General features: G+C 34.0%; 5 protein-coding genes across 5 annotated transcripts; 1 reads left to right on the forward strand and 4 right to left on the reverse strand.

Annotated features, from left to right (window-relative positions):
- Positions 1–43: 43 nt before the first annotated feature.
- On the reverse strand, positions 44–1,543 carry LOTGIDRAFT_118151 (hypothetical protein; the record flags this gene model as incomplete). The annotated part of the gene is made up of 1 exon (XM_009056586.1): positions 44–1,543. A coding segment is annotated over one exon (1,500 nt), but the record flags the coding sequence as incomplete, so codon positions are not given.
- Positions 1,544–2,080: 537 nt separating this feature from the next.
- On the forward strand, positions 2,081–8,566 carry LOTGIDRAFT_215563 (hypothetical protein). The gene is made up of 3 exons (XM_009056587.1): positions 2,081–2,367; positions 3,245–3,491; positions 7,346–8,566. The coding sequence occupies exons 1-3, from the start codon at positions 2,176–2,178 to the stop codon at positions 7,768–7,770; spliced, it is 864 nt and encodes a 287-aa protein (XP_009054835.1). The 5' UTR covers positions 2,081–2,175; the 3' UTR covers positions 7,771–8,566.
- Positions 8,567–11,052: 2,486 nt separating this feature from the next.
- Positions 11,053–12,324, reverse strand: LOTGIDRAFT_161263 (hypothetical protein; the record flags this gene model as incomplete). The annotated part of the gene is made up of 1 exon (XM_009056588.1): positions 11,053–12,324. One exon carries the CDS (start codon positions 12,322–12,324, stop codon positions 11,053–11,055), a length of 1,272 nt encoding a protein of 423 aa, XP_009054836.1.
- A 1,861-nt stretch (positions 12,325–14,185) lies between these two features.
- LOTGIDRAFT_189315 (hypothetical protein) lies at positions 14,186–15,380 on the reverse strand (the record flags this gene model as incomplete). Its single annotated transcript, XM_009056589.1, has 1 exon — positions 14,186–15,380. A coding segment is annotated over exon 1 (1,050 nt), but the record flags the coding sequence as incomplete, so codon positions are not given.
- A 1,054-nt stretch (positions 15,381–16,434) lies between these two features.
- On the reverse strand, positions 16,435–16,902 carry LOTGIDRAFT_161265 (hypothetical protein; the record flags this gene model as incomplete). Its single annotated transcript, XM_009056590.1, has 1 exon — positions 16,435–16,902. The coding sequence occupies one exon, from the start codon at positions 16,900–16,902 to the stop codon at positions 16,435–16,437; it is 468 nt and encodes a 155-aa protein (XP_009054838.1).
- Positions 16,903–20,039: the final 3,137 nt, after the last annotated feature.

Consider the following 20,039-nt stretch of genomic DNA (forward strand, 5'->3'; position numbering starts at 1 on the left):
ACCTCTGTAAAGCCATCTGTCTCTGCATTTCCAAATATTCATGCTTCTTTTGTCTCATGATTTCTAGTTTTTGAGCCATTTGTATTTGCCTTTGTCTCTCTAGTTCTTCTGCTTCCATTCTCTTCTTTTCTCTGTGCTCTTCTCTCAATGAATCTAAAGCTTCTCTAGCATCTCTGAGCTGTGCTAACTTATCCTGAAGACCTTCATAAAATGTCCTCAATTCTTCCTGTTCCTGCATGTAAGTCATCAACTGTGGATTCATGTTGCTAATAACATTGAATAAAGACTGAACAGACGAGTCATTGGCAATACTTCTTCCTCTAATAGAGTTACTCTGCATTCTGTTGATGAAAATCTGAATACTTGTACTCAGAGCATGAAGAAATTGGGTTTGGTCAGCATCAGTGTCACCATTTTGATAAACCACTGGGCTGGTCACATTCACTTCATTTTGTTTAGCTGATGTAGAAACTGGCTCTGAGGTGACCACAGGAGCTGAGGGTGTAGTGGTGGACACTTTAGTTTCTTCTGATCTCTGCACCCAATAATTACGATTCAAGTATCTTGCCAACTCTGGATCCATGTCCGCGGTATCAACCATTGGTACTGGAGCATTGGAGGTTTGATTATAGGTTGGAGCTTTACTCTGAGGAGAAACAGAGCGTTCATTTTTAGAATAGTTTGAGTAGTTGGGTTTAAGTCTGCTCTTTTCACTCGTCTCATGTTCACTTTTAGACAGAGCCAGAGCAAGCTGTAATTCTTCTTCCTCTTGGATTTCTTGTTCAGACTTTGATGGTGGTGATTGAGACTGTTTTGACAGAGGACTTGCCAAATATTCTTGTGGTAGAGCATCACTTGATTCACTACTTGATTTAGCAGCAGCAGTTGTCTTGTTAATTGATTCATAACAGGAATCACACACTCTGACTTCTCGTTCTATACCATATTTGGGAATAATTGATGATTTAGCTGAACATTTATTACAGTAAATTTCACCACAGGCTCTGCAATGATGTTTTCTCTGCATCATACCAAACTGAACGCGACATCTTGTACAAACATCAGAATCTTTCCACTCTGGAGCCTTCTCGGCCATAAACATTGCGTCAGCTTCCTTCAAAACAGGAAATTTAAATCCTTCCATCTTCATCAGGTGAAATGTATCTTGTACTACTTTGTAGTTAGGTTCATTGCGGAAGGCATGTGCCCAGGCTTGAACCAATTCCAGAATCTTCCCCTTGACTGGATCATTTCTAGTTTTGGCTTGATCTTTCAAAAACTCCATGTATTCTTTAGTGGCGATTTCTTCATGAACAGCTGTTCCACAATTCTTGACAACTGACTCCAATACTTGAAGAGCGTACATCGCAACATGAGGATTGTCAGTTGAAACTTTCTTCTTGATAGCTCCCATAGCAAACTTGGCCACAACATCCTTTTGTCGGATACTGTCACAAATCTGTAAAATTGAGTCCCAGTCTGGCTCTAAAAGTAGTTGACTGGTGGCCTTTTCCAGGCATTTATCAAATTGGGTCTTGAACATGTTTCTATATTTCTATTTCACTATGAACTTAAACTGCGAAATAATTGTTCTACTTTGTCTGTGTCTTTTTTAAGATAATTCAGACTATATCTTGTGATTTTATGACAAATGATTGAGTTTTGTTTCTATTTTTAGATTTGATTTAGAATATTAATACGGATTGATTGGAAGATTATGGATATAAACGACTCAGAATACATTATGTCTTTCAGATTTGACTTTAAGAATATGATTTTATGAGTATGCTTTTATTTCCTAACAGCAATCTTAATCATATTTCTATTAGCTAATATTGTAAACTCTTCCGTTTTTTCAAAATTATTTGTTATTCTTATTTCAATCCGTAATATATGCATTGTTTACGGAAACTTTCGTAAAAAAAAATTGTTTTTTCTATTATTATTCTATCATTCAAACTCATTATTCAGTAGACTTTATTTAGAGAATCATCCACAAAAATATCTCGCTTATCTAGATTTTAAAAATTATTTCCAGTCTCGTAAATTCTCGAGCACCTGTCTACGTCAATAGAAAGTCATCGTCCGCCATATTGTGGGTGCTTCCCAAAACATTCAGTTGACAGGCGAGACTTTAGTTCAATTTATCTTCGAGGCGGTGTTGAAGTAGAAAGCATGACAAGCGTTTATCAAAGGACGGGTCTTGTGCAGAGACGTACAGCCAGTTCACATGCACAAGACACATCTGATTCTCGAGACGAATCCAGAAATTATGACGGAGAAGATAAAGTCGAGGACCATGATTCGAAAGAAACACGGTTGACGTTGATGGAAGAAGTTTTATTGCTCGGTTTGAAAGATAGAGAGGTGAGATTATGCATTGGAATTGACTTTATTGATGTTAACTTATTATTATTATTGCTCATTTACTGACAATTAGCTAATGACTCTTTGAAAGCAGTTTTGACAGTGTTTGTTTACATTTCTGATTACATTCACGTCACACTCACAGTTCAGTTCATATTACTTTCAATATCAGTTTCAACTCATTACACAACCTGCTTCTATTATTAGGATTCAGGATAGAACCTTGTTTACTGACACCCTAAAGTACTAGCACTGGTATTTGTGGAGAGTGGTTTTTTTTTTAAAGTAAACCTGTCCTGTCCTAGATTACCCATTTGAAAAAATTCACTCTGAATACTTTACACTTTGCACTTTTATTTTTAATTGGTAAATGCATTTCAAAACAATTTTACTTGGATATAAATTTGTTTCTCACAAATGTCTGTTGAAATTTAACGATTGATGGTAAAGGTTGTTTTGTAATTAATATAGAGAACTCAAATATAACCACAAATCAATCTTATATATAAATTTAATAAAATACCTTGTACTACTTACGGGCTTACATGTCAGAACATCTCACATAAACAAACTGAGACTAACAAATTTTCATTTATTATCCAATACAATTATTATTTATAACATGGGTATCTTGATGATGCAAGCAAACCTAATTAATAGAAAGTCTTGTCTTAAAACTGAATATGGAGGAAAATATTAGTTACAGACTTTTACTCCATCCAAAGGCTAAATGTGGTTACCTTGTCACCTGTCCAGCATTTTGCTTTGGATTTATTTTTATTAATTGAAACTGCTTCTGATTAAATTTTTGCTGAAATCAGACCTGGATAGCTCCATCTGCTGATCCTTTTTCACAGTGATACATTATTTATTTAAGGGTTACACATCATTTTGGAATGACTGTATTTCATCAGGATTGAGAGGATGTATATTAATAGAGCTAGCTTTGCGTGGAAGGATTGAACTAGAGAAGGCTGGAATGAGGAGAAGAAGTTTAGTGAATCGTAAAGTTATTTGTAAATCTGATACACCTACTGGAGATGTTCTATTGGATGAAGCTTTGAAACATATTAAAGAAACACAGCCTCCAGAAACTGTTCAATGTTGGATTGAATACTTGAGTGGTTAGTATATTGATTTGTTTTGTTGTATACCAATCTATGATTAATGAAAATCGCAGAAACAACTAATCAAGTATTAGTATTTTAGATCCGAGGTTCCTATCCCGAGGAAATGACATGTCTAATTCAGCAATGACAGTGACTTATCATTTTGGTGATTTGAATGAGAATCAAACCTTCTAAAAAGTTTCGAGTTTAGTATTAACTCACTAGAAATACAATAGCTTATCACACATTCGAGAGAACATTGAACTACAAACAACACCCCAAAATTATTCCAAGTGAACTACATTTAGAATTATATCATATATGCAAAAGATACAAGCATAGTGGACATTTGATAATTGCAGAACAAAAATGTTTAAAAGCTACATGATGTTTATTCAATAACTTTGTTTTCCTGAAATGTTTGCAGTGTATAGGTCTATTAATAATTCAACCATTGAAATATAGACCTAGTGTAAAAATCTAGCATTCCTGTATAGCCTACATAGTGCAGTAGAGCATGAACTACCGTTCTAATATATATATATATATTTTGTTGAAATATAAAATGTGAATGAGATACATTGTGAACATAAACAAGATAGGACAAAAATTACAATATTACATTGATAAGAAAATACCTCCAGGGTCCACCCAAGGCTGTTTTATAAAATGTAATAATATTGTTTAAACATTTTATCTGTGTAGCTCTTATCATAATAACAGTAGAATGAAATATAGATGAAATTTAAGATAGGGTCAAACTAATTTTTTTATTGTCTTGAATAACCAGACCTGCTAATTACTGATCAACATCTGTGATGAAACATAAGATCAATATAGAAAGAAAGCTCAGAGTTTTTGTGAGAATTGCTAATCAATGATATGACCCTCAATGCTAAGAAGAATAAAAGAAAAATTATTTTTATTTTGACTGCAATCTGAAATAAAATCCTATTAAAGTAAAATACTATTTTGCGTGTTGACTATTTACATTTAAGTATAGCAAAAAGAAGACCTAGCTAGTATTGTAAACTTTAGAGTTTGTTGATATAAGCTTATACTTTATCTGAAGCTATTGTGAAACCTGTACTGTTCATAGGCTCTTTAAGAAAAAATGTTACTGAGGACAATCAATATCTACTGCATAATTCATGTTATTTCATTTCTCAAGACATACATACATCACAGCCTTCTTTCATACTTTTCTATTATTATATAGGTATGAATTCATTTCGATAGGTTAGGGTTATACAAATTCCAATGGTTATAATGACCTAAAGAAGTATTTATCAATATGTTGAATATTTTGAAATGTGTATATAATAGTCTGAAGCAGAACTGGACATTTGTTTACAATATCAGACTGTTTGAAAAAGTTATAGCTCAATGAGATTCATTAAACAAGAAATACTCCCATTATTGACATTTATATAAAAACCAAAAAACCAAAATTCATTTCACAATATTTTCGGAAGCTGCGTTGGCTCAGTGAGTTAGATATTTGCTCGCTATCCTGAGGGTCCAGGGTTCAATCCCGGCATGGGTCGAGATAATACCTTCGGATTTTTCAACCCCGTTTCCCCTTGTCAGTGATGCAGGTAAGAGTGGCTGACATGAAAAAAGCGTTTAGTCGTTCGGATGGGACAATAAACCGAGGCCCCGTGTACTACAGGCTGTGCACCATAACATACAGATAACACCCTCGACAGTTGGAAATCGAAAAAGAGCAGGCTTATGCCGCTGTCTTGGAAAAATTTCCCTCATTGCACCCTGCATGGCGTTGCCCGTTTTCATCAGCCCACATGGTGCAGAAAAGTAGGACGTAAAACTCCATTCATTTCATTTCATTTTCACAATATTTATATAAAAACAAGTATCAATGGTTAAAGGAAACCAGGATTGCTTCATAATTTCTGTTTTGGCACTTTGTTTCTATGATAGTTTGCAATACTGATATATAATAAAATGCATAAAGAATATGATCTGTTCTGTGTATTAATAGGACACAATATTGAAATAAAATTTAGCAGTGCTATATTGTAAATAATGTTACATCCTGTTAAAATCACTAGATATATTCTGTAATAAAATAGTGTCACACAGTAATAGTGTAGGTATCTAATCAATATATAGGGTTTTTTTCACCAATGGTTAGTTATGGCTACAGCTGTCAACTTCACTTCAATAAATTTATTTCACAGGATCAATTCATAGCAACAGATGTAGAGTTTTGATTATAGAATAATCCTCCCTAATAGCCAGAATGAGCTAGAACTGAGGGGGGTAATTTGAACATCCCATACATTGAAATGTTGGTAAAATAAACTATTGTTATATTCTTAACCAATCATATATATTATTTAAAGGGATAAAATTTTCGAAACATCTGTTCATCAGCTGTAAAAGGGCAAGAAATTATTGTGATTTTTTTTATACACCTTACCATAGTTAGATATTCAACCGCTCAAATTTTCAAAATTATTTTTATACGCCCACATCTCTCTATGTGGACGTATATTGTCGGCACCCCTGTCCGTCCGTCAACATTTGCTTGTAAACTCTCTAAAAATTAGATTTTTTGATGGAATCAAATGAAATTCGGTATGTGTATACATATTCATAAGACGAAGGTCTAGTTCGAATTTGAGCTATTTTCGACCGTTGAAAGCAGAGTTATTGCCCTTGCCCCATAATCTTGAATATGCTATTACTATCTGAGTTTTCAACCGATTTTGATGAAACTTAAAATGGATGTTATTGGACCTAAATCGAAAGGTTTGAGAAAGTTTAGTTTACGTCTGATTAAATTCAAGGCTTTTTCAAGATTAAGGGCTCTTACGTCAGTTTTGAGGAGTTGTCGCCCTTTAACCTCTATACTGTAAGTGCTTCTATCAACATCAATTGCTTGTAAACGCTCTAAAAACTAGATTTTTTGATGGAATCAAATGAAATTCAGTATGTGTATATTCATATATTCATAAAAGGAAGATCAAGTTCGAATTTGAGCTGTTTTCGACCTTTAGAAGCAGAGTTATTGCCCTTGTCCCAAAATCTTGAATATGCTATTACTCTCTTAGTTTTCAACCAATTTTGATTAAACTTAAAATGGATGTTTCGTTTTTACCATCCGCATGCCGTGAAGGGCGTATATGGCTGTGGTCCAATATCTTTAATTAATTAATTGCGAAAGCGGATGAAGGATGACGTAGATCGTGCTGCTTAACAATAACAAACATGGCAGCCTCCATACAACTCGTGCAGTGATATTTTGTACACACTGTAATACCTGACAACAAACACACTTAGTTTCATTTGGCATTACCGTCACTGGCTACAAGTACACCAAAATGTATCCTCGGTTCTGCTGGACTAGTTTTACCCTGATTTTGAGATAATTATTATAATTCATCATAAGTAAGATATCATTAAATTCACTATAGTCCAACAAAGATATTCTGCTCATCTTGATCTGATTGAAGACATATACACCAGCTGTCTGCTATGTTTTTAGTTGGAATATAAAATAATATGAACTATACAGATTAAGCTTATATTGTTTTGATAACTACTTGTCTTAAACTACATCAAAAGAATGGACCCTCTGATCGTGTTTTGCATCAGATCTAGTTGAGCAGAAATATCTTTTCTGGCTATATATTTATATGAATTTATATTTCATTGAAATTGTACCTCTAATGGTAAAACTGTTTTCGGCTGTTGAAACTTTTGATCAACAGGCACAGCGTCCTGTAGCCTGTAGAGGCTAAAGACACATATCAGGCTCTTCAACTCTCTTGATTAGCAAAAGTGGGAATTGATTCTTAAACATTTTGTTTCAGTGATTTATTTTTTTGTTTCTGTAATTTCAGGAGAAACATGGAACCCATTGAAACTGCGATATCAACTTAGAAATGTTCGTGAAAGATTAGCCAAAAATTTGGTAGAGAAAGGCGTTTGCACTACAGAAAAACAGAACTTTTTATTATTTGACATGACCACACATCCCCTCACTGATTCCACATTTAAACAACGTCTTATAAAGAAAGTTCAAGATTCTGTGTTAACACGCTGGACCAATGATGCTCATAGAATGGACAAACGTATCTTGTCCCTCATTTATCTGGCTCATGCATCTGACGTCCTAGAAAATGCCTTTGCTCCTTTATCTGATGATGATTATGAAGTTGCTATGAAACGTGTCCGTGAACTCCTTGATTTAGAATTTGACAATGAAACAATGAAAGATGGTACCAATGAACTGATGTGGGCAGTGATTTCTACTATTAACAAATAATTTCTGTGTTCCTTTCAAACTCGTGGGATTTATTTTAATTATAAAGATATGAAGATCTTATTCTACTGCAGATTTTTACGTTTCAATATTTTCATTTTCACAGCTAGTGGATATAAAAAATAACATTTGGAGTTATGTACCTTTATTCTTTTCACACATTGAATATTCTTGAGATTTGTTAGATAGTCTTCAATCCTTTATGAAATATTCTAATTTCTAATGAAGATATGCAAAACTGAATATATGTAGGTTACTGCTCAATGATTGAGAGCATCACTCTATAGAGTTGTGTATTTATATTCAATATCCTATTGAAATGCTGACACCATTATTACAACATGTCATGTGAAATACCATAGCAAAAAAAATTGAGTCCCATTTCAGGTTTCATTGAAGCTATCATGCATAAACGTATGATTTAACATGTAATATAATATAACATAAGGTAGCTGTAACCTTGATAAATGACCTATGTTGACACTAGTGGCATCACTGAATTTTATTGTATATTATCTAAAACAGTAGCTTCTATTATAAACTCCTGTTTCTCTTTACTTCTTGTCACAAAAGATGCATTGCTTAATCTGTTTGTCTAACATTACATTAGCATTGACTGCTATAAATATCTTGTTTTCTTGGTACTAAATGAACTTCAAACTTAATCATTGGCTTTTAAAATTTTAGTTTTTCTTATCATTTTTTCCTTTACATGTTGTTATGTTGTCAAACTTATATTATTGATTGTTTGTATATAATGAAAGATGAAATATATTTATGCTAGGTTAAATATTTTAAAGTTTGTCTATTTAGTGCTTTGATAATTTACCAATCATTTGATAAGAAAGAAGATTTATTGTGAATTTCTTGCAATAATTGTCACAATAAAAGTCACTCCAGCCAGTACATATATAATTCCATCTCTGGTTGAATATTGAAAAATTGATTCAATAACTGGACAAGGTTGCACTTGAAAACATATGTTTGGATTTGCTATTATGGTGTTGTAGGGACTGTAAAAACTATTAAGGGTAAGATTAAGGTCTCTCTAACATGGCAGTGTTTAGAGATTCAGTCTCCCAGTATAAACTGTTCACAAATCAGTTTTTATTATACACTTGCTGCATATTTATTTAAACCTGCAATTAAATGTCGACGAGGTCATTGATAAAACATTAATTGATGGTAACTGAGCCAAATATCTAGTACATCTATACAGTATATTTATGGATGCAGAGAAGTATCTCTTTTTGTTTCCAAGAAGAGCTTGAAAATAAAGGATCTACTGACCATAATATATGGCTGATATTTCATTCACAAGCTTGCCGCTTATTATATAATTTGAAAGTGCAATCCTTTCCATTTTCTTTTACTAACCATTTAACCTAAGTTTGAGGAAAAATTGATCTACTATCCAATTACACAATATTTGTTTTTGTTGAAAGGTGCAGTCCTCACATTACTTGCTGTAATAGTTATCACATCTCTTATTTTAACTTCTGTATCACTCTTTTGAGGATCCGATCTTGTGCACCCCAATGACCAAATAGAGATATTGCTCATGATGACCCTAAGAAATGAAATTGATATTAGAATATAAAGATGATAGCTGATAAGTAAACAAGTAATGAGAGGACTGTTTCCCAATGAAGTTGTATATATTTTGTACAGTTGGGGAATTTACAGTATTTTGGGGGATAGAATCATTAGATATAGATGTGATCAAGTTCATTCCAAATAGAAAAAGAGTGTCCAGTTGAATAACTTAATCTTTGAATTCTGAAACCAATTAGATTTACCAATTTAATATGGAAATAAGACATAAACAGCCTTGACATGGAATACAGATAGTTCTTTTGAAATAATGGGCAGCTCTTAATTTCACATGAAATATAGACAGTTCTTTAATTGGACATGCAATAATGCTTATTTTATGTTGAAGATATAGTAAAATGTGTATGGGCATTTTCTGAAGAAATCTGAACAGGCATTTCTATGTTAGAAGATAATTATTTGACATTACAGATAGCTCTGTGTATTGGAACCTTTTGTCCATCGTTATTTAGAAGCTAGTGTCAGTCTAATCTTCAGAAGTATATTTTTGAAGTCACCTTGTCATAGGAAGAAATTTTGTTAACAACAGCGATTTAAATTAATATTTCAAATCTGGACACTCCCTATCATGTCACATACTAGAGGATTATTCAGGATCATTCACGTTTGTAGCATGTTTTTCACTTTCATGGAGATGGTCAATGCACCAGGAATTTGGTTATATTCATTCAGGCCTATCCAAAGCGTTTAATCTGATGAAATTTATGTTAAGTATTAAAAAGTAATAACTTTAAGAATTGTTGTGAATATGATGGGATTTTGTCTTATTTTAACTTTTATTTTGGATAAGGTCCCCCATCGAGTCTTTCAATAGCTGAATATTTTGCTGTTAGTGGGGTATGGCATTGAAGACGGGATATAGAACATACAAATCCATTGTGATATACATTATTATTATTATTTTGTGGAAGATATGCTTTCATTTAATGTATGATTAATAAAAGAAGATTGAAAACACTTTAATTCTGTTTATTGTTATTGGTTGGTCCAATTCTCTCTTTTATTGGACAGTTTCAAATAAAAATCACCAGCATACATCAATGGCTATATTTAGCCTGAAGCTCTCAAATTCTTCGGTGCAACTTGAATGAATGCCTGTATGTGCATTGTGGTAACTGGTATGAATATGATAAAGAAAATAAGCCGAATTCTTTATCTTTTATTCACATTTAAAAAGAAGAGAACATATTAGATTCAGAACTGAACATTTAGAATATACAGTGAAAATGAAACTCACAGATGCCGTAAGATTGACTGTTTTCTAGAAAACCTTGTTTTGCTTATGTCTCAGATTTCAAGGTTAAAGATATGAAATCGACTCTCGAATGTTACTCGGATTTTTCAATATTTTTGGTTGTTCTTGATTCCTGATGGTGGGGCATGCGCTTGCATGTGTGTCCGTGCTGTTGCCTTTTAGAATATACTGATAGAAATTGGGTTCAGGGGGACCATATTATTTAGCAGAATCTGAAAGCAACTGTATTCACAACAACTAGCGAATTTTAACATCAGCGATATTCTGGATGTTGGCGCACCGACGACACAGTTGACGCTGTTCATCGAAATGTCTTCTACTTTAAAGTATCTCTGACAGTTTACCTGACCGGTTGGAATTCTTTTAAAGAATAATTAATAAATTGTTTATTATTTCTTTCATAAAAAAGCACAAATTTACGCCAACATCTTAAATACATATATCACAAAAACAATGGATGTTACCACTGGCTTAAACATACTGGCACTATTTTTCAAAAACCATGGCCGATGGTCGTGTTTCCCATGATTTGTTGTCTCTTGCTTTTCATGAACGTCGTTTTCTGGAGGGATTGTAGACGTAGGACGAGCAGTGATCCTTGGTTTGTAAGTGAAGGAGCAGAAAGCATCGTCCTCTTGATTTGGTTTAAAGTTGCATTTCCATGGATCAAAATTTTTTATTTCTGATAAAGTCTTCGGGTTCTTCATCCAATTAATTGCTTTACTGACGGTGGTGATGTATACGTCTTCCATGGATAACAATCTTTGGATGAAATCATCCATAGCGTCTATGTTGTAATCGGTGTTCAGCCACCGAGAATGAAGATTGATATATAGAGGTGCCCGATTCGTTCGATAATTCCTTAAGAAATTCTTCCACAACATGTCAAATGACTCCTGCTTATTTCTTGGGGCATTGGCACAATAATCTACATAAGCACACATTTGTTCCTCGCGATAGTCCATCAAGATCACAACAGGAAGTATCCAAAAACCAGGATAGGCATTTTTAGGACACGGCTTAATGTTGCATAAAAGAGTATACGAATAATCCAGAGTAAAAGGCCACATCACTGGTGAATACACATTTCTAGGATAGGGGTAGGTCATGGTTGCATCATAGGTAAAATTATTGTTATAGAGAATACTGAACATTGTATCGCCGGTCGGTTGTAAGAAAGGGCTTCTCCAACCCTTTATATCCGCAATAGGAACATCAGCCAAATCCGCCAGATTAGTCTTTTGTTTCAGAATTTCATCTCTCAATTCCTGTTCCGATATTTCCGCCCACCATTTCTGAGGCATTCTATGGGAAATGCTGTGATCTGCTATTTCCATTCCTCTTGAATGCAATTTCTTAATCATACAATAATCCGTATAGTTATGGGACACGAAGAGAGTCATTCCAATCGGACAGCCATTGGGATTTTTCCTGCTTCCGTCTGGAGGAAAGAGTCGAGAGTAATATCCCCAATTTTCCCAATTGACAGCATCATCAAATGTTATAAGAACCATCTGTGGTATCTCTTCTGGTTTATAGCCACCCGGGATATTGTGTCCGGGACATCTGCAATCCGGAAGCTTACAATTCGTTGGTGTACAACTATCATCATTGTTCTTGTCCGCAAACACAACAACGGTGAAACAAACTAGAAAATAGATAAATGATGTACTGTATCTTGTATCCATTTTACACGTATACTGAATCCCCTGTTACCGACGAGATTTTCAACTTAATAGTGGTTAATCCAACCAGTTGTCGTGCCTTTTTTTATAATGAGTATATCACTGGTAACTGAATTTATATACTATCGGGCGAAATGCGCAGGATTTGTGTGTACATTGGTGAAATTATTTACCCACCTATGAAGTAAGTTTACCACGTTTGAATTTCTGAAACGTTTTTCATGCTTGGTTTTCTCTAATATATTTTTGGAATTTTGGGTCATGAGCACTTGCCATTTCATCAGGTCTTTAGATATTTTTATTTTTATTTCAACAAATGACAAAGTTAATTTAGAGCACACTTTCAAGGTCTTGAGATAAATACAATTGTGTTCTTCGTTTGAAGATTAGTTTTGCCAGATTTTAAAAGGCACATTTATTTTTGAATGTTTGGTTCTTGCATTTGCATATTGAAATTTAAAGATAGCCTTGGTCTCAGAAGAAAAAATATTGGATGCAGAAACTTCTGAACTAAAATTCAATCTGGAGTCGGAATTACTTCGACTTTTTGCTTTACTAGCAGTTAATGGTTTTGTTTTAATCTATAGTTGCCGTGTAATTTGTTTGTCGGTAATTACAAGATAAGCGAGGGTATCCGCTTGTTTCATTCGTCTTACCTGCACGAGTGCATACAGAGGGGAAAATCAGATTAGATGTTATCATTTCGACATATTATTTTTCACGATGTGAACATAATTTTTCCGATTAATTTTTTTAATTTCGAACTCAGTGGACGGTTAATTGAAACCATATATTACTATACTACATTTTATTTTCTTCTCTGAATAGAAATTAACCAGATACTCACTATAGAACTATGTATTTATTTACAGAGACACCAAAAGCATCTACAATAAAGAGAAGGCACATTGCCCAGCCAAACGACTATGCATTTACACTAATATACATTACACATATACATTATACATAATATACAAAACACTAATTTTACATGAAAACATACATTCAATAGTGTAAAGAATATTTTAGAACTGAAAAAGCAGGATTAATATTCTATTTCTAGATATTCCTTTGTTTCTATAGGATAGTTTAATCATTTTTGTACTCTGCAGACGAAAACGAATAAATGAGTTATAACTGCTACAATTGATATGAAATAATGCGCATTTTTTTTTGTCGCTATGCAACTTCTATGGTATGAAGAAAAATAGCTAACAAAACTACCAGATTAAATGTGATAAAATATGGTCGTATATGACGTAACTGGCTCTTAGACAATTATGCAATTTGCTAGTACGAACAAATATCATTTCAAAATCTCTCCACAAAATATCATCTTTGAGATTTGAAGAATTAACAGGTTGTGCGATACTGTCAATAAAAAAAAATAGAATAAAAGAGCAAGAAATATTAGTAATATTATTTACATTTACACATTTCAAATATAACACTCGTTTTATTCCGAACCTTTCTTATTGAAACTTGGAGGTCATTTACAAGTAAAAATCTTATATAAACATTTAGTCACCTCACGCTTTAACTTCCAATCAGCCACTTTTACTTTTCCTTTATACAAAATGTCAGAAGCTTATTGAAAAGGTCGTCAGGCCCTCAATATCTGAATACACAAAACACCAAACGTGAAAAATAAAGACGCTGTTGACATTGAAGAACTGTTCTTTAGGAACCACGGTCGGTGCTTCTTTCGATCATTGTGATAGTCTCCTTTCGGTGGGAGCCCGATATCATTTCTGTCACCTCCTTGCCCCTCGTGAACATAATTTGGTCTGGGGGAAGTTGGTGTTGTGGACTGATTTGGATTTCGAGTTGTTCTAGGCTTATAGGTAAAAGAGCAGAACGCATCATCCTCTTGATTTGGTTTGAAATTGCATTTCCATGGTTCAAAGTCGTTAATTTCAGTCAGTGGTTTTGGATTTCGAACCCATTCGATGGCTTTGCTTACTGTTGTAACATAGACATCATCCATTGTGGCCATTCTTTGTATAAACTCGTCCAGCGCATCGATGTTGAAGTCGACATTCAGCCATTTTGAATGCAAATTAATGTACAAGGGTGCTCTGTTAGTTCTGTAATTTCGTAGAAAGTTTTTCCATAAAAGTTGGAATGCTTCATCTTGATTTCTCGGCGCATTTTTACAGAAGTCCACATAAGCACATGGCAGGTGCTCTCGATAGTCCATCATGACTACAACCGGAAGTATCCAGAAACCAGGATAGGAATTTTTGGGACACGGATCAATGTTACATACCAAGGTATACGAATAATCCAGAGTAAAGGGCCACATTACTGGGGAATATACATTTCGCGGAAAGGGATAGGTCATAGTGGCATCATAGGTAAAATTATTTTTATACAAGATATTGAACATGGTATCACCAGTTGGCTGTAAAAATGGACTTCTCCATCCTCTCAGGTCTTCCATTGGAATTTCAGCTAAATCAGCAAGATTTTGTCTCTGGTTGAGTATTTCTTCAGTAAGATCCTCGGTGGAAGCCTCTGACCACCACTTATGGGGAAGTCGATGCGAAATACTGTGATCTGCTATTTCATTGCCCCTTGAATGAATTTTCTTGATCATACAATAGTCTGTAAAATTATGAGACACGAAAAGAGTCATTCCAATTGGACAGCCATTGGGATTTTTTCTGCTTCCGTCTGGAGGAAAGAGTCTAGAGTAATATCCCCAATTTTCCCAATTGACAGCATCATCAAATGTTATAAGAACCATCTGTGGTATCTCTTCTGGTTTGTAGCCACCCGGGATACTGTGTCCGGGACATCTGCAGTCTGGAAGCTTACAATTCGTTGGTGTACAACGGTCTTCCACATCACTTTTAGTTTGAGCAGCTGCTAGTCCAACATAGGCAAGGAGTAGTAATACAACAGTATTCATCTTCAGAAACAACTGTTAGTAACAGAACATGTTATATGCAAATAATCACAGCTTTTAACGCGGCAATTATCGAATGACTTGAATAAAGTATCCTATATATTCGACTCACATCAAATGAACTGCTCCAAACGTGGTGTAATTTCCTACTATAATTATTTACCAAAGTATGAAGTCAATCGACCACTGTTTTTGAGTATCTTTTCGAGTATACGTGAGGTCTAGTCTCGTAAAAACTTTTTATTACTCTCTGTCGTGTGACAGTTTACATTTCTATCTTAAATAGTCAAGACAAACGATTTCTGGATTTAAGTCTAATTTAAGAAATAACATCATGTACATTGTAAATTCTATGGTTAACATTACGACTAAATGTTGTGGCACGGTTTCTCCACTGACTTAGTCCTCATCTTGACCTAGGTGAGAAAAACTCGAACATGTTTTTGACGACGGCATTAGACTTAATTTACTCATTTAAATGTGTTTCGTAAAGTTAAAAGTTAGCCTAAAGATTAAAATAAAAGAAGATTTTAGTTATTGTATGATATGTTTTTGTTGCCTTTGTTACCATTTCAATCAATTTCGGCATTTACGATTAAAACAATGGCATTAACCGATTTTGAAATGACGACTTTATGGAAAGTTTACTTCCTGTCGTAACTTCCTGTTGACTTTTTAGTGAAGGTCGCGTTGATACTTGTCTCCATATTTTTTCATAACATACCTAACCGAATATCCACCGCCTGGTGTTGAAGAAAAATGCTATTAGTTCAGTCTGTCATTTAATGAAAAATGTTTCAGTTCTGGTGAGGGACAGATTGTAACGTGGTGTATTAGCTCTATTTGGCTAGCTACCACTGTTGTAGCTCTATATTTTAAGTTGTTGTGTACTGTATTATTATAAAATGGTGACTACTGTATTAGCTCTGTTTTGTATTTTGTTTATATAGTAAGTTGGTGAATAGAATACTTCATAATTTTTTTTTATTGTAATGTGGTAATAACTGTAATAACTCTCTATTGTTAATTGGAGACTACTTATACTAGTGTTTTGTTGTATTTGGTGACTCTTGTATAAGCTCAATATTTTAAATTGGTGACTACTGAATTTGCTCTTTATGTAATTTATTGACTACTGCCTTAGTGCTAGCTTGTAATTTGCTAATTGTTGTATAAGCTCTAGATGACAATTTAATGACTTCTTACGAAGCTCTAGCTTGTAATTTGTTGATCGTTGTATAAGCTCTAGATGACAATTTAATGACTTCTGTCATAACTCTAGCTTGTAATTTGGTGATTGTTGTATAAGCTCTAGATGACAATTTAATGACTTCTATCATAGCTCTAGCTTGTAATTTGCTGATTGTTGTATAAGCTCTAGATGACAATTTAATGACTTCTGTCATAACTCTAGCTTGTAATTTGGTGATTGTTGTATAAGCTCTAGATGACAATTTAATGACTTCTGTCATAGCTCTAGCTTGTAATTTGGTGATCGTTTTATAAGCTCTAGATGACAATCTAATGACTTCTGTCATAGCTCTAGCTTGTAATTTGATGATTGTTGTATAAGCTCTAGATGACAATCTAATGACTTCTGTCATAGCTCTAGCTTGTAATTTGGTGATTGTTGTATTGGCTTTAGATGACAATTTAATGACTTCTATCATAGCTCTAGCTTGTAATTTGGTGATTGTTATATTGAATATAATTTGGCTGAAACCGCTGTTGACTTAGATTCTAATTGACGAATGCTGAATTCCGTGATAGTTTTAGAATTTTGGAAAATAGTGAACTCTTCAAAGCCGATTTAAAATACAGATAAGATAACAATCTACACGCTTTTGTATGACATGATCCAGACCACCCCTACTCTTAACCCCGAATTTCTCTTTGTAACGAAACACAATAATTCTAAATCTGGGTGTTCTTAATTGAGAATATATATAGTGTCAAATTTAATTAAACTGCCAATGTCAAGGATTACCATGTGTTTGTTCAAAATACACTTTTTATCTTGAAAGATCATTTCGTGCAACTTTCAATTTGTATCTTATTGGTGTTCGTGGTATACACAGGCTTGACATTTCACAAACAACCCACATACATGTAACATATCCTAACCACTGAATACATACAAACACATAGGTTGTTCTTCAAACTTTTTATCAATTGACTAAACATCTTATGACGTGATACTAGGGCTTGCGTTTTATATAAAAAACGTGATTTTTGGTCGGCGATTTTGGTGAAAGGATATGAATTTTTTCTTAATTAAGACCTTTTATATGTGAAGCAGGTTAACGTGAATAAGACTATCGGATCCGTGGTACAGTTGACCACAGATCATGATGTAGCCATTTGTTTGCATTTGTATTCTCATACAAATCTAAAAATATATTTTGGCCATCATGAGCAAATTCATATATGAAATATTTTTACAGCTTTCTCTTGCTTATGTGGATTATTAGAAATGAAATAAACTACTAGACAATTTCCTTTTTTAAGAAAAAAAAACCTTAATAAATCTATGATGGATGTTGAAATGGCATATTGTAGCTTAACTTGTCATTACACTTTCAATTGAAACTAAAAATTAATTTGATTAAAAGTATTTTCATATTGTTGTTGGCGATATACCTGTTCACTTTTTCTAGCGATTAGCAGTCGCGTATGGTTGCAAAAAATGAAATAGCCATGAGTTCCGAACGCAACTCAAAACTCCGTTGCATGAGAGTTGCGTTCGAAACTGATGACCACCATTCTTTTTCGTTACGGTGTGAGGACCTCTTGAGGTCCTCATGTCTTCCTAAATCTAAATTTCTGGCCAAATAACAATACTGTCTGACATGAAACGAGATGAATAATATTTTAATAGCGTTGTCTGTGATCAAGTATTCCAGACCATTACAATTTTAACCATGATTTTAACGCCCAACTCTTCCCTGAAAGAATTATAATAATCCAACATTACTACGTGTCTAAAAGTCAGTACGGTGCCCATGATTTAGACTTTTGTCCTAATATGTTGTAAAGTTTTTCACACTAATGTCCAACAAAATAACACACATACCATAATTGGCAAAGTAAATAACCAGCCTTGAAATTAAATATTGGTTGTAATGACTGAACTATTGATACAGTTTGTTCGCATCCTTCATCAAAATTTGATTTTAATCCAGTTGGTAAATAGATTATACAAGCAGCTTGATCGGAAGTCATGCCGGTATATTATTATTAGGTTATGATGCATGGGTGCCCATGTACCAATGTAGATCTATAAGGTTATGATATGGTGTCCAGTTACCAATAACTGAAAGCGATTCCTTCAAATTTGTAAAACTGTTGTAATTACTTTCACTACTGCGACATGGTGTATCTGTACTGTTCCTTTAGAGACCAATTAAGTTCGTAATGCGTGACTTACGTCTTTAGTTGACAAAACGCCCGCTTCCAGCAGATCATGCTGATCAGGCAGATTTGGTAGTTGTTGGTAGTCGTAGAGGTTGGTTCATTTTGGATGTGCTCTGTTCGTAACGACGGTCTGGTCGGATCGAATGACCAGTGATGAGTAAAACTCGGCCCTTGGTGGTTCGGTTAGATTTTCTGGTAACTGTTGGCGTCTTTGGAAGAAAACATGACTTTATGTACATTTTTTTGGCTCATATCATGACACATTGAAAATAAAGATATTCCATCTAAAAAGTCAGGCGGGGGGTGGGATCAATCATGCCAGTCAACCAAATAGTAATATAATGGTTTTGAGGGATACAAATGTTAAGCAAAGGGCTATATTTATGTTTGAAAACCATCTACTTGTGTCGTGTAGTTTGCTAGTTGATTGTATGTTGTACAATGTCAATAAAGCGATAATTTTGTCTAGTTTATTCTCTAATCTTTATTTATTGACACCAGTTTGTCAAGATGTATTAAGTAACTTATTTGAATTCCTGTGTGATATTATTCATTTTAAACAATTGTGTTATAGAATTAGTACAGATCAACCTGTATATATCTCCTTAATTGCATATCGAAATATATCAGCCAGATTTTCAAGGCGAACAAACATCAGGTTTATGTTACCTTGAAATAATCATACGATGCAATTTTTGATCGTAAAGTAACGAATGTAAGTATAAGGTGAATGGACTGGGAGCTTGAGCTCTATCCTTAAAGATTATCCGGGCGCCATTCCAGCATAGATCTATCTATAAAGAAAATTATCAGAGATGCAAGTCGTAGGGATAGGAATGGAAAATCGTCTATAACATAAGTTCGGACGGACAGAGGACTTATGTTTGACAGGCTCATTCGACAGTTAAAAATCCATAAGAAGTTGTCTATTAGCACTGCCCTTCAGTGTATACTACGTGGTTATTTTCTTCTTTAGCTAGGTCACCCAATTCCTTGTCGATTTTGTCCAAGTTTCGGGTCAACAAGGTCTTAAATGAATTGCGTCAAATAAATCCTTAAAATCCAGAAAACGATTATAGTATTGTACTTATTGAATATATTGGCAATTACTTTAGAATGTATTTCAAACGGCCAGCAGTTAACACAGTCTGCACTTAAAGTGTTAAAACATACAGAGTTATTTCCCATTAGTCTTTAGCAATGCTATTTCTGACATAGTTTATTCAACAGTCGTCTTTCAAAGTAGGCCTACATATTGTCATTGACTTGCTGCATTAAGCTTAAAGTGTAGAATGCATTACTCATTCATATTCATACACTTTGATGATCGAATGTGTTTTTCCTTCGTGAACTGATACTTGTATTAATTTAATTTAGTTTTCATAAAATGACA

This window comes from Lottia gigantea, assembly GCF_000327385.1.
Source record: "Lottia gigantea unplaced genomic scaffold LOTGIsca_28, whole genome shotgun sequence".
In the NCBI taxonomy this organism is placed as follows: Eukaryota; Metazoa; Mollusca; class Gastropoda; family Lottiidae; genus Lottia; species Lottia gigantea.